The 14,743-nt window shown below is 41.9% G+C and overlaps 1 protein-coding gene across 2 annotated transcripts in view; it reads left to right on the forward strand.

Moving 5' to 3' along the window:
* The window catches only part of pcnx2 (pecanex 2), a 32,201-nt gene extending 18,551 nt beyond the window's left edge, over positions 1–13,650 (forward strand). Inside the window, exons 27-40 of one of the 2 annotated variants that reach the window (XM_040139734.1) lie at positions 805–863; positions 1,024–1,239; positions 1,346–1,599; positions 3,119–3,352; positions 3,939–4,042; positions 5,248–5,392; positions 5,653–5,883; positions 7,154–7,311; positions 7,517–7,633; positions 9,339–9,517; positions 10,546–10,712; positions 10,833–10,907; positions 12,092–12,268; positions 13,431–13,650. In XM_040139734.1, coding sequence (XP_039995668.1) covers positions 805–863; positions 1,024–1,239; positions 1,346–1,599; positions 3,119–3,352; positions 3,939–4,042; positions 5,248–5,392; positions 5,653–5,883; positions 7,154–7,311; positions 7,517–7,633; positions 9,339–9,517; positions 10,546–10,712; positions 10,833–10,907; positions 12,092–12,268; positions 13,431–13,604 — 2,290 coding nt within the window. In that variant the 3' untranslated portion in view covers positions 13,605–13,650. Of the gene's footprint in view, positions 1–804; positions 864–1,023; positions 1,240–1,345; positions 1,600–3,118; positions 3,353–3,938; positions 4,043–5,247; positions 5,393–5,652; positions 5,884–7,153; positions 7,312–7,516; positions 7,634–9,338; positions 9,518–10,545; positions 10,713–10,832; positions 10,908–12,054; positions 12,269–13,430 lie in introns of those variants that run through there. The other variant, XM_040139735.1, reaches the window with a different exon arrangement.
* Positions 13,651–14,743: the final 1,093 nt, after the last annotated feature.

Here is a 14,743-nt window from a genome sequence, read left to right on the forward strand (position 1 = left end):
AGACACTTTATATTTGTGACCCATTTTTAAAGGTTTACGTCCCCAGTAGGAACCAGTGGACTTGGGACTGAGACCACAGAGATGGTGGGGAAGACGTCAAGTATTGAGAGACGGACTAACACATTGGGTCTTTTCACGGGATTTGTTGACAATAACAAAAATATAGAATATCATCAGCCTCATCCTTTTATTTTGCTTTTGCCTCCTCCTTGGACTTGGAACTTGGAAGTTAATATTGTCATCTAAATCAGTATTTAACACCTCAAAAGTGAAGGACATTGCTGATCACTGTGTCCATCTGACATGTGCCAGCACTGCCTCTAATGTGTTCCTGCTGTTTGCCTATTTAGAAAAAGAGGACAGTTCTTCGATTCTGGACTTCTTTCTTATAATTTCTGAATTTTAATTTTTACATCTGTCTGTTTTTTTTTTTTTTATGGACTCAAGCTGACCTAGGCGGATGTGCAGATCGACACTAGACCTCCCCCCGTCTCACTCACACTTACACAACGTAACCCCGCTGTTCCCTCTTACTTATTGATGTGAGCGACTGTTTCTACCTCAGCTCGCTGAAGGCACTCCAAAAATACTCCTGCAGCTTTGTAGTGCAGACGCCAGTGATTTGACACGAACTGGCCTGTGATTATATTTAGACTCTGCGTTGTCAGTATTTGAACTGAAACTCGCGACATTGAAACCACAAACAGCATCATCTAGTCGGATCTTGGTGCATGGACAACAGAAAAACACGTGTTTTATTCAGGTTCTTCATCTTAATATTTAAAGCATTTCTGTTTCTTTCAGCACAAAGCGCATTGACAACTCCAACAGCAGACTGGTGTCCCAAGTGGATAAAGAGACCGGTGAGTTTTTTTTTTTCCATATCCAATCAGCACAAAGGATGCAAATTAACATTTTAATTGTTAGAATCAAACTTCTTTGGCTGGTTTTTTGCACCCTCTTTTAATTTGTCCGTTCTTGACACCCGTCCATCCGTTCGCTCCCCCCGTCTCTTTCTTGCAGGGTGTGACGATAACAACCTAAACTCCATCTTTTACGAGTATCTGACTCGCTCGCTGCAGCATTCACTTTGTGGTGACCTCATGCTGGGCCGATGGGGCAACTACAGTGCTGGAGACTGTTTCATTCTGGCCTCTGACTACCTCAATGCCTTGGTCCACCTGATCGAGATCGGCAACGGGTTGGTCACTTTCCAGCTGAGGGGTCTGGAGTTCAGAGGTACAGTTTGACTATCCTCCCTTCCCTCATTTTCCATCTCCCCGTCTGAATGGATGACAAGATAACCAGGCGTCTCACTGTTTACCTCCACCTCTCTCCATCCCAGGGACATACTGCCAGCAGCGAGAGGTGGAGGCCATCACAGAGGGCGTGGAGGAGGACGACGCGTGCTGCTGCTGCGAGCCGGGCCACTTGCCTCACATGTTGTCATGCAACGCTGCTTTCAACCTGCGCTGGCTGGCCTGGGAGGTGATGGCCACCAAGTACCTGCTGGAGGGTTACAGCATCAGTGAGAACAACGCCGCCACCATGCTGCAGGTGTACGACCTCCGAAAGCTGCTCATCACCTACTACCTGAAGGTAGGTTTTCCCTTCAAACTGACACAGCCAGGAGAGGAGGGTATGTGTATATACTGAGAAAGTGTGTTACAGAACTACACGTACAAGCTTTTCAGATGTTTGTATGAGTGTTGGGAATGTGATAATATTGGTAATTAGAAGTAGCCTATTTTTGAAATTATACCATCTTAGGTTTTTAAACTTCAAGAATCTTGACATTTTGTTGCAATTAACACTAAAACACCTTTTTTTTTGTCTCTGTCTTTTAAGTCACCTTTAATTTTCATTTTGTTAAGCTCTAAAAATTAAATATTTCAGGAGGCCACATGAAAATGAATGTTCCAGTTTGGTTTCCCTTTATCATGTTGTGCAACGTTAAAAGCCTGACAAATTGACATATAATTTTCTCTTAATAGACACTGGTTAATATATGCACATTATTACAGTGTATTTATATGGGAAGAACATTATATTGATATTTTTATGCAGTTTTGACATTTTTTTCCATATTGCTGAGGCCTACTACATTCAGCAAGTTGGATACTTGTCGGTTGCAGAACAGCAAACACTTATGTTAATACAGCGAAATAACAATTAAAACAACAAGTAAAAACAAGTGAAAATTCACCACGTTCTTCTGTCTAACTGATCACACAAATTGTGTAGACCTTTAAATGACCTCTTCTTTTAGCTTTGCTGGCAGCATGGCTTGGTTCACCAGTTTGATCCATACTGAAATATCTCGAAAACTAATTGGATGGATTGTCGTGAAATTTGGTACCGACATTCATTGTCCCCAGATGATGAAGAGCGAATGACTTGTGACAAATGGTGATTCCCAAGTGACCCAGGTGACCTTCGCTCTAGTGCCACCAGCAGGTTCACATTTATGGCTCTTGGTGAAAGGCCTTGAGAACTATTTGGATGGTTTACCATGAATTTCGGTACAGATGTTCTTGCCCCCCTCTATGCGAGCACCCTCGCAGAGCTGCTAGCATCGGTGTAGACTCTTCACTACTTTCCTGTACTGTAGATGACAATACAAGTTTTCAAACTAAACACCAGCAAGTGATCACTCAGTCCAGAGAAACATGGAGTCACTATTATGACTGCACATGTCTGTCGTTTCTTTAATTTGAAGCATCTGAGAACACCCAGATGTACTATATTTGATCTGCTGTGTACAGTGTTAAAGCTCAGATTTTATTATTTTGATATCAGGAGTCACTGGTTCTGAGGAGAGACAGCGCAGCTTTAATAATGCATCAGCTTTTCTCCAGTGGGGGACAGAAAACTGAATATCCCACTTGTCTGAACAGGCACTTAAAGAGTTTAATTGGCAGATAAACCAATATCTTATGCATTAATCATAATTACAAATGTCAGCTTGACAATAGTGATGCCGATTGTGGTCAGCAGCTATAACACACAACAATATACAAGTGCACATTTGTTTGTCTCTTGCTTTCCTTGTGTTCAGTATTTTACTTTTGTCTGATGGTCCCCCTTCTTCCCTCCCTCCTGCCCCTTCTCCTCTCAGAGTGTTATCTACTACCTGGTCCACTCCCCCAAATTGTCCACCTGGCTCAAGGATGCCGCCATCCAGGAGGCGCTGCAGCCCTACACCAAGTGGCACCACATTGAGCGCGACCCTCACGTCTTTAGTGTGAAGATCGATGAAGACTACGTGCACTGCCTGCAGGGGGTGACACGTGCCAGCTTCTGCAATGTCTACCTGGAGTGGGTCCAGTACTGTGCTGGGAAGATGGAGACGGTACATCACTTAAAGATTTGTCTATCTGACTTCCTTATGGGTTAGAGCAGCTGATTGATTTTCTGCTGCTGTTAATCATGGCTGCAACTATGAATTATTTTCATTATTGATCGATCTCTTTATTCTTGCTTAATCGTTTAGTCTTTAAAATTTCTGAAAACACTGAAAAATGCTCTCAGAAAATTCCCAGAAACCGATCTATTCAGTTTGCTTGTTTTGTCTTACCAACAATCCAAAACCTAAAATACTCAGTTTAGTGTCATAGAAGGAGAAGAAATTCAGCAAATATTCACATTTCAGAAGCTGGAACCAGTGGATTTATGACAAATGATTAATTGGTCATACAAATTCAGCTCTACTATTTTATTTATTTAGAAATGTGAAATGAGTAAAAGGGAGGCGAAAGTTGCATTACAGTGAAAAGTTACACATCGTCGCACAATTCTTCTCGAAAGAAGAACAAAACAACATTTTATCACCATAAATGCGTCATGAGAGAATGCAGAATCTGCACTTGTGTGTTATCTTTGGCCCATTCACTAGTGTCTTCATGTTTGTCCTGCGTGTCTTCGTTGTTTGTGTCCAGCCTGTGGAAAGTGATGAAGACTCTCCCCTGGTAACTCTGTCTTACGCTCTCTCCGTCCTGGGGAGGAGATCCCTCGGCACGGCATCACACAACATGTCCAACAGGTAAACCTTGATTAATGACTTGCCTGTAATCACTCTACCATGATCTTCACGCGTGGGAAGATCATGGGGACGCTCACAACCCCCCAAAGACATTTTTGAACATTCTGCAGGCCATTAGGACTTTACGTATTAGGATTTTGCTCGTGTGTTGTACCTTCAGTATGAGCTAATGAATTCTAGTAAGAGCTACAGGGTCCATTGTGCAAGCACAAACACTAAAACCATTTGGCCCTCTTTCAGTTAAAATTATTTATGAGCAATTCATGGAGGACAGACAAAAGGGTAGGGGCCAGGTGAGATAACCGTAGGATGGTTCTTATCACTGTACGTTTGTATGCTCGTGATATATTAAAGTTACTCTTTGCTGAACAGGGACCACTGGGGCCACAAGTAACAGGTGAATGGTAAATTGTATGTTTTGTTTTTCTTCTAGTTCTTACTGCATTTTTTTGTAGGCAGTGTCTTTACAAGTGTTTTTAACTTATTTATTTATTAGCTGTATTTCGTGACGTATTTTTTTATTCAGCAATTCCTTCGATCTAAGACAATTATCTTTCACCATGAGACAACAAAAGCAACCTTGAGCTTGAGCCTGATGTTGTACAAATTGTAAACCCCTCGGAGACAAATTTGAGTTTCGTAAAAAATGACTCAATTGTATGGATTAACTTATTATTTAATTATGAATAATTAAAACTACGAAAATAAAATAGAAAATACCAGGAAAATGTCAATATAACACTGAAAATGTAATACTCACAGTTAATTCATCTAAAAATACGGTAAAATTTAATCTAGCATAGAGTGTGTTTTCTGCATTCACAAATATTATGGACATCCATGTTACGTTATTTATATAAATGCAAAAATTATATAGAGTTGTACAGTTTTACTGGACGCAAAGGTGCTGAAAATTTGGGTATGTAAAATCAGGATTAAGATCGGCTGAAATACAGCCTCAGTAGATTTTTACCTGCAGTTAGACATATACAACAGAAGGGGGCGTCAGAATCTAAATCTTTCAACATCCACATCATTCAGACAGATTACTGTCACTGTACTCAAATGATTTTTTGTATTTGTGTGGTTTAGATGCTAAAAAGATGTCATAGTTTCATAACCTCTCTCTCTCTCTCTCTCTCTCTCTCTCTCTTTCTCTTCATCCCTCTTTTTTTCCCATCAAACGCCTGCCTTCCACCACAAAGTCTGGAGTCATTTCTGTACGGTTTCAACACCCTGTTTAAAGGCGACTTCCGCATCGCGACGAAAGACGAGTGGGTTTTTGCTGATCTGGACCTCCTGCAGAAGGTGGTGGCTCCTGCGGTCAGGATGAGCCTCAAACTGCATCAGGTAAAGTGCACTGTGCTTTTAAATGGCTCCTGCTGTATCTTCATGCTATAACTCAGGGACTGTAAACCTGCCTCCTGTCTGCCTCTGCTTGTGTGGGACTGCCTTTGTGTTGATGTTTCCTCTCTTGCCAGGCATGTGTGCATTATTTCAAGTTTCTAATAACACCTTCGCTTTGGCCATTTCTCCTCCCTGGTGTGGACATCTTCCTAAAATCTGGTCACATTCTACAGCGCTCCATCATGCCTTTCCTGCCCTTTCAGGATCACTTCACCTGCCTGGAGGAGACCGAGGAGGCATCTATCTTGTACGAAGCCATCACAAACTACCGCAGCAACCTGGTCATCTGCCACGAGAGTGACCCTGCTTGGCGTAAGGCAGTGCTATCCAGCCGTGACACGCTGCTCACGCTGAGACACATGATCGATGACGGCACGGACGAGTATAAGATCATCATGCTATACAAACGCCACCTCAACTTCAAGGTCATAAAGGTAAAGGGGCTGAGGTTGCTCTGTGGAAACGGGGGATTTGTATGTGTGAGGAGTAGTTCGGTCTTCAGGCTGCAGCTGTAGCACCGAGTCAGAAAATGTAGGTATAGAAAGGGAATGAATGAAGTGAGAAATGCCAGAGTGCACATAGCAGGACAAACCTCCTGCCTACACCAACTTGGACGACTTGGTTTTTAAGCTCATTCTAGAGGTGTGGCACCAAAAAAACCACCACAATCGCTTTTCTGTCTCTCTCTGGCTGAGCTCAAACGTTTACTTTAGTTTAGAAAAGGCTGCAGTTTCATCATTGCTGAATCAAATTTGCACAGACAAGTGAAGTATGATCACAAGCGCTCGCCTGAGACCCTGTTCAGACGCTTTCTGATGCCATGTCTGAACTGCAACTGAGTCTATCCGGATACAAGACGGTAGGTCTGAACAGTGCCTGAGCTTCAGGACTAGAACTGAATTTTTAAATTTGAATTTCTTAACATTAAAAGATGCCTTAAGTAAAGTTTTTATCAAACCATTGCACAAAATGACAACAAGGCAGGGTTTTGATCAATGCTTTTGACTCTGCTCAAAAGTGTTAAGTAATTTCTGCTTAACTCAGCACGTAAAGGTTTCAGCGGTTCAACATTGTGGGATGATGTTAAAGGACATTTTAGGAAGTGAGCTTATTAGCTTTTTTGCCAAGACTTAGATGAGATGATCAATACCACTCTCATACCCACTCTCACTAAATATGAAGCCACTGCCAGCAGCCAGCTAACGTACGTTAACATTAAGACTGGAAACAGCTACCCTGGCTCTGTCCAAAGGTAAGAAAATACACCTACCAACACTTCGGTTTTTATAAAGTGGATATAATGTGTTAGGCAGACTTTGTTACTTTTGGACAGACAAACTTTTCTTTTAAATATCCAGCTACAGCGAAGATGTAAGAGGCAGTTTGCTTAGGTCTTTATGCTAAAATAAGCAAATGACAAAATGGTTCAGTTTAGTTCTAGGATATACAGTATATTACCTCGTCAATTCAATCTTTGTTGTAATTCATAGAATTTGGGATTTTCACGCTACCATAAGCAGTGTCAGAGAACAGATAATGCCGTTGTAATTATTTTTTTTGCCAATAGAGGATAATAAAGCATAAATTACTTAACAGTCCTTTAAAAAGTGATTTTACCATCATGTTCTCTGGGTCTTTTTTTTCCCCTTTTAACCGTTAGCTTCTGTATGATCTCATCTCCTCTCTCTCGCAATATCAATCAAGATGAATAAGGAGTGTGTGCGAGGTCTGTGGGCGGGCCAGCAGCAAGAGTTGGTGTTTCTACGGAACCGAAACCCAGAACGCGGCAGCATCCAGAACTCAAAGCAAGCGCTGAGGAACATGGTCAACTCATCCTGCGACCAGCCACTAGGATATCCCATGTATGTGTCATTCACAGCTCTGCTGCCACACTTTCGGTGCCAGAGGGTAGAGCGGGGTGCTACCATCACAGAGTTTAGGAACGAAAGTTTGTGCTCACAGAAATACTGCTGTGTTGTTGCTGCCTTCAATCTTAAACTGTTTGGATTGGGGTGTTTAACTCCTTTGCCTTCCCTTTCCCTGTGTCTATTTATTCTTATTTGTTAGGTATGTGTCACCACTGACAACATCATATGCAGGAACACACCGCACGCTCCGCAGCATTGGGGGAGGGGCTTTAAGTCTGGATGCCATTCGTTCCTGGCTCTGCTCTAAATGGTTACGGTCAGTTCATCATTTCCTGTCTCACTGAATAGTGCAGTCTGTCTCTTCCTCCTTGTCTCCTCAGGCTCAACTGCCTCCAAAATTTTCTTTTTGACTCTGGTCTTCAATTAACATTCTCCACATGATAAGTACAGAAAAACAAAGACTCCCTTATCATTTTTTATTTAGCTCAGTCTGTTGGGTAAAAAGACTGTGCTGTAACATGAAAGGTCATGGGTTCAGTTCCCGGAATAAACATCGGTATATGAGAGTCTTTGAATGAGACATTCTAGACAAGAGGCTGGGTTTGATTTATTTGGCATTATTTAGAGCACACACTTGAAGTAAATTTCAGCTGAGGGTTTTAAATTTGGAGTCGCTAAATAACTAAACACTGCTGCAGAGTGGGTTTTATTAGGTAGGTTAGCTGCAGCATTTTCCAGCACACCATGTAATATACAGTTAGTATGGAACATATATATATATATATATATATATATATATATATATATATATATATATATATATATATATATTTGTGTGTGTTTTATTTGCTAAAAAGTCATTTACAGGTAAAGAAATGTACAGTATGTTACCCTACAGATGTGGTTTTTTAGAGCCCTTATGAAAAAACTATTCTAAAACTCAAATAACAGAAATCCACAAGATCTATGAGCAATTTAGGAGGGATTAAGTAAAAAATAATTGTTAACATCAATCACAGCTATACACCATGATGAAAATCCATTGACTTAACAGTGTTTTACAGCTTTAGTCTCTGCAATCCCAACCAGATGTATTACTTTTTTTTTTTCTGCAGACTACTGTTCAAAATCACACTTATAAAATTAGTAAAAATCGTGAAGTATCAAGCTGATGAAACACCCTTTTTGTATGTTTGTTGAGCGGTTTTTGGTGGTATCTGGAGTAAACCAATCTGGATAAGGTGCAAACCGCAGTGCAATGCTCCGGCTTTCTGCTGAGTGAGTGCCTCTCTGTGGATTTACAGATATTGACTTGGCGGAAGTCAGTGCTGGGGAGAGACTTCCCTACCTACTTAATGTAGTTTTAAATACAGGTACAGTGACAGTGGGAGTGCAGAGTGGGAGGGTAGCCAAATGCTTTGACGTTCTGCTGTTGCAGCAATGTTGCTTCTTACTTCCCTCCATCTCTCTCTCTTCCTCTGGCTCTGCATCCTTCCCTCACTTTCCATCTCTCCCTGCATCCTCTCTTTTGTTTCTCAATCCCTCTTTTACACATTACCATCAGCATAGCTTATTGTATTAGTATTGTATTGTATTAACCTCTGCTAATGGGGTAATGCGGCTCTCTCTTAAGATCGTTAGTGGCTGGGTTTTTCTTTCAGATTAGATTAGACTGTTAATCCTGTTTCACCGGCCTCGAGTTTAAGGTGTTGTCTTAATTTCAATAAGTAGCCAAGGAGCCAAGCAGACGGAGCGCACCTCCTCCGCCAGAACACATTTAACTAATTTAAGAGGAAGACTGCACTAGTGTGTGTCACATATGCTAAGCACAGTTACGTAACATCTCTCTCCCTCCCTGCCTGTAAATTTATGTGCGCCTGGTTAACCAGCTGGAATACCCAAGGCCTGCTAAATTTTTGATGGCCCTTTGCCAGTTTGCGTCCCTTGTACTGATGTGGACATGAATAAATAAATCAAAGCTGCGTGTATGTTTTGTGTGTATGTACGCGTGTGTTCTGAAGGGTGCGTAAGGACAACCTGACCAGCTGTAACAGCGGTGTGAACATGGAGGATGTGGACTGCGGTGCCGGTGGTTCGTCCTCGCTGAGCCACAACCGCCCGTCCTCCGTCACATCCAACAGCCTGAGCGTCTACCAGCACAGAGCCAGGACGACACACAGCCACAGGCACCACAACGCAGGTACACGCCAGCGCACACACACAGACGTGTCTCATTATCCGTGTGGAAAATCTCCATTTACCACTTTGGTTCCCGGGTCCCTTACTGTGACCTTAATAAGGGCCACAGCAACAGCAATCCTAAATTCAAGTCTAAATTCCAGAATAAACTGTTAATCGTGTGCAGAGCTGCTTTTGGGTCCCACAGTGCGAGTGGGCTATCAGGTTTGGATAGGAACAAGGGTGAATACACAAACACACACACACACACACACACACACACACACACACACACACACACACACACACACACACACACACACACACACACACACACACTCACACACACAATCCAGATAGATGAACAGGTACCACAATATAAGTAGAGCTATAATAGCTTTGGGTTTTTGAATAGTTCTCAATTGTTATTTATCTTTAAAGTGAGACTATTTAACGATTGAGAAGTTGAAACAACGTATTCTGCGTCTTACAAATGTGAAGATGAATTTATTGGCAACAAGATTAAGTCAAAACCAAGTCTATGGCTGGACCGCCCTTCCTCTGTTTTCCTCTCTCCTACTCTATGTGCTCACATATTCAGTAATTTAATACAGCCTTATTTGACCAGTCGTTTATGCTGGCTAATGTGAGCCGCCTTCAGATAGATACAGCTGTGTAACTGACATTACTGAGTCTGTTTGTAAGTTTGATTGCTGTTTTATTTCACTTTTACATTTAATCAAAGGATGAGTCAGGGTTTTCAACAAAAAAACAAGTTTTTAACGATTTTCACAACTTTGCTGAGCCGAACATTTTCAAAGAAAAGTAGGAAATTCTCTAAGTTGAGAGGCCGAAATCTGAGAAATTGTGGCATTTTTTCACTATTTTTGTTTGATAAAAGGACTGAAAAAAATTATCGATTATCAGGATAGTTGCCGATTATTTTTATGTGGCTCAACTAATCGATTAATCAATCATTTCAGCTCTAACTGGATTATTAAAATATGTATTGCTGTGTGCGTGTGTTCATGTGTCTGTGTGGTTCTGCAGCCAGGAGAGAGTACCGCAGTCGGTCAGTGCAGCCTCAGAGTCAGCGCCCCCCCGTCAGCAGCCAGTCAGGGCCCATCCTGGATTCAGGCTCCACACATGGGCTTGTCCAGCGTCTGTCCAACAGTCAGCTGTCCTTCAACACGTCCATAGCCTCTATATTCTCCCAGGTATACATACACAAACACACACACACACACACACACACACACACACACAATGTTAAGTTTAAGTTTAGTGTGCCTTTACTAAGAGAATAAAGTGATAAGAGGATCTCTATCTCTCCTCAGGTCCCTCGTCTCTCAGGAGCAGGTGGGATCAGCTCGCAGCTCCAGGCAGCACAGCATCAGCAGCGCTCCAGCCAGGTAAGAGCTTGCTACACTTCTATACATACACACTTTCTGTTAGCAGACACACGACAACGCATGGTTGACAGATACAGATTTCAAAACTGACAACTTTCAAGATTTAAGAGAACCAGCCTTTTCTGTCATAATATTTAAAATTGATTTATAACAAACAAATAAAACCTAATCTCCCCAGCACCATTGCAGTTTGGTGATACTACCCGTCTTGGATCCACAAATACAAAAGAAAAGCATGTTAGAAATTATCTAAGACTTAAATCAAATGTATAGACACTTCAGGCATCGCCTAAAAATGGTAATATTCACATAAAATCAAAACACTGTATGCAAAGTAGACACTGTATGCATATAAAGTAGATTCAGGGAAAACCAGACTCAGTGACTGTGTATTTTTGACTAAAACCCTTAAACCCTCTCATACTTTAAAAAGTTTCCAAAGCATAATCCGTACCACGTATTAGCCAAACTGCTGCTTTTCCAATTAGCCATATCTGTGCTCAAAATAAGCATAGGTTCAGTTCAGATCTTTATTGTCCCACGAGAGAAACAAAAACATGAAACATAAACACAATAAGAACTCAATAAGACAACTGAAGGCATTAAAAGTGCTTGCAGTATGCACGCGGTTTTTTGGAAACCTTCACCTACCTGTAGCGCCTGCCTGAGACTATATCATGATATCATCAAATAAAGGGAGAAATAAACGGAGGGGAAAATCAGTTTCTGGTTCAAGAGGAGGAGTTGTAAGGGGGAACATGTAGTCCTTTAGTTTGAGTGAAATGTGTGAGTTTCCATTACAAGATTTTCATGCCACAGCAGAAAATTCTGTATGTTAAAATAGTGTCCTGTTTAGCAGTAAAACGTCTGAAGTACACTGCATTTCGTTTGTGCAGACGCCGAGTGAGTTGATGTTATTGCCGCTACAAAGTTTAAGACAAGCTTCAGAGTTTGAGCTTTCTCATTATCGTAAAAACTCATCCAAGAAACAGTTTCACAGCTGATGGCCAAAGCAGGTGATCACAGTGTATTACTGACTACAAGTTATTCTTAGATGTACAACGATTTGTATTCAGTTGTTTGTGCGTGAGCATATTTGTGTTTCGTGCCTCTGTGTACCATCTTACAGTCCTATTGTGTATGCAAGGAACTGCATTTTCTCGCCTTGCGTTGCCATTCCCCAGGTCTCCTCGTCTTCGTCCACTCTCAGTCTGCTGTTCGGGAAGCGTAGTTTCTCCAGCGGCCTGGTGATCTCCGGGCTGTCTGCCGCTGAAGGGGGCAACACCACCGACACGCAGTCCTCGTCTAGCGTCAACATCGCCATCGGGCCCTCACACAGGTCCAGCAGCAGAGCCACACAGGTAGGGAACCGTTGAGCGGGTAGACATGCAAAGTCCCTGCCTCTCTGCACACGGTGCTGTCTGCGAGCTGCACCCTCCTCATACAGAAGGCAGTCCTCCCGTTACAACATGGCCTTCACCCAGGCCAGGAGTAAGATACACTGGGAAAAATTGTCTTGCTAGAATTTAAATTTAAGACTCATTTAAGGCCTTTATGAGATAAAAATTTGACTTCTCCTGTCTGCTCACTACAACTGCAACTTTAGCCAATGAAACTTGGGATGTTTATCCAGACATCTTTCCCAACAGATGCCTGATTTTGGGGATTTTTCCTCTAGCACCACTTTCATGTCAAAACTACCTCTTGACCACCCTTTTGGTCCATGACAAGGTTTCTGAAAAGCCAATAGCTTGAATTGAAAAACTAGGAGCTTGACTCCTAAATTCGTTGATTGATTGATCATCTCATCCGAGGCTCAGCAAGAAAGCGAATGAGCGTATTTCCCCAAATTTCCGACTTTGCCTTTAAGAAGTATTGGGCTATAGTGGACAAATCATCATGACATGTAAGCACATTGTGTGAGTTCCCCAGTGAGAGAAATCTTTCCATTTTGGATACCTGAGCTCACCTCTTACGCCTCCTTGGGGCCAAAATGTCAACGTTGCACACAACATCACTTCAGCTTGTGATTAAATTGCTGAGGGCATAAATCCTCAGGACAAAATTTCACATTTCTAGCCCAACAACTGGTAACAGGCTCTATGAACATCAAAATGTCACTGTAGTAGGTTACTTGTTCCGTCCAACAACTTTAACTCTGAGGTGTAATCAGTGTTGCAGCCGTTAAGGGGCCGCTGGTGGGGCTTCAGACTTTAAAGTCTAAGTCTAAAGTCAATTTCAGACATGTCACGTGCGACTGTATCGCTTTCATAGCGTTGTCTGAAAATTTGAGCAAAGTTTATTATATAATAGAGAGGATTAGCTGAGAAGTGAGTATTGATTAATAATGTTATTGAACCACCGTATTTAATAATTTTGTCCTATGTGAAAACAAATCCTACTCGATGTCCTAGTAATTTGGTTTAGGTTGCAAAATGGTGTGAGTACAATACAGGCTAAAAACAAATATTATTGATCTAATGTGTCCCCGCTATGCCTCCTCTTTCTTCCTGTCTTTTTCAGTGGACATCGGAGCCATATGAGAGTATAGACGAGACCCATTCGCACGCCGCCATCACGGTGAAAGACGGCACGCAGTCAGGCGGCCGAGGCGTCAGCCAGGGATTAGACAAGACCCAGGAGGACTCGGCATCCGTCTCAACAGCTCCGGAGGCGACAGATCAAAAGACTGCCTGAGAGAGAGAGAGAGAGAGAGAGAGAGAACACACTCACACACACCCGCGCGCGCACGCACACCCACGCACACACACACATACACACACACACACACACACATATATATGAGAGTGCCCATACTCATGCCCATATACAGAGAGGACTGTATGACAAGTTACACATATACACAAACATACAGAGGACTGTATGAGAGAGCACCCATGCACACAAACCTGCCTCCTCTCCTGTCCTCAGCATGTGGTCTCACCCTGTTGTCTGAATGTAAACAAGTCTGAAAACGTACTGGATCTTCACTCCGGTTGATGAATTAAAGACGTTTTTAAATGAGGCTGCCTCTTTCTACCTCTGGTCATGTCGCCTACGATTAACAGGTTTTATTTTAATCTTGTGTGTTATGATGGAAGGTTTTTACTTGTGTTGGGATGATGCCTTATTGTTACTTGGATTTCTAGAAAGTTTTGGGTTCATCGAGGCACATTAGAAGAAGTGTTACCTGGGTGGTTTTACGTGCTCTGCAAAATGTCAAACATTCCCATTTCTCAGTTTGTAAGGAACCATTTCAAATTACACAACGCAAACCATCCGACAAACAATGCTGTACTATATTGTTTGAGGCCAACATGCGATCCCAGGGACCTTTTGGCCTCCAGTCAGTGTTTTGAGCTCCTCGCCTCCTCTAAACACTTTCTATCCATGGCAAAGGAAACACTTCTGAAGATTACAGTACCTGACTGTAAATGCTTTTGATGTATAGTTTTACACGGTGGCTGACTGAAACAGAAAAAAGAAAAAGAAAAAAACAACAGCGACACCCAAATCAACCCTATTTGTTTAAATTTGACTCCTTTTATCCCAAGAAATTAACAAATAAATAAAGGTTTCAGCATTCCTCCCCAGAAATGTATAATGTGGAGAGAGCTTTGAAATCCTTCATGTTGGGAAGTAAAATGTACATAAAGTATGATTGAACTAATTGAATAAAAAATTCCAAATACTTCAAAAAAAAAAATTCACAAGATAGTTTTGTAATTTTTTCTGAGGACGGTGAAATGTGCATTGGTGGACTTATGGCCTCATATTTCTAAAAACCTGGCTTTGGCCCTGAACAGACTTGGCACTAAACACAGTACAAAATACAG

The sequence above is a fragment of the Xiphias gladius genome, chromosome 11 (genome assembly GCF_016859285.1).
Source record: "Xiphias gladius isolate SHS-SW01 ecotype Sanya breed wild chromosome 11, ASM1685928v1, whole genome shotgun sequence".
Classification (NCBI taxonomy): Eukaryota; Metazoa; Chordata; class Actinopteri; order Istiophoriformes; family Xiphiidae; genus Xiphias; species Xiphias gladius.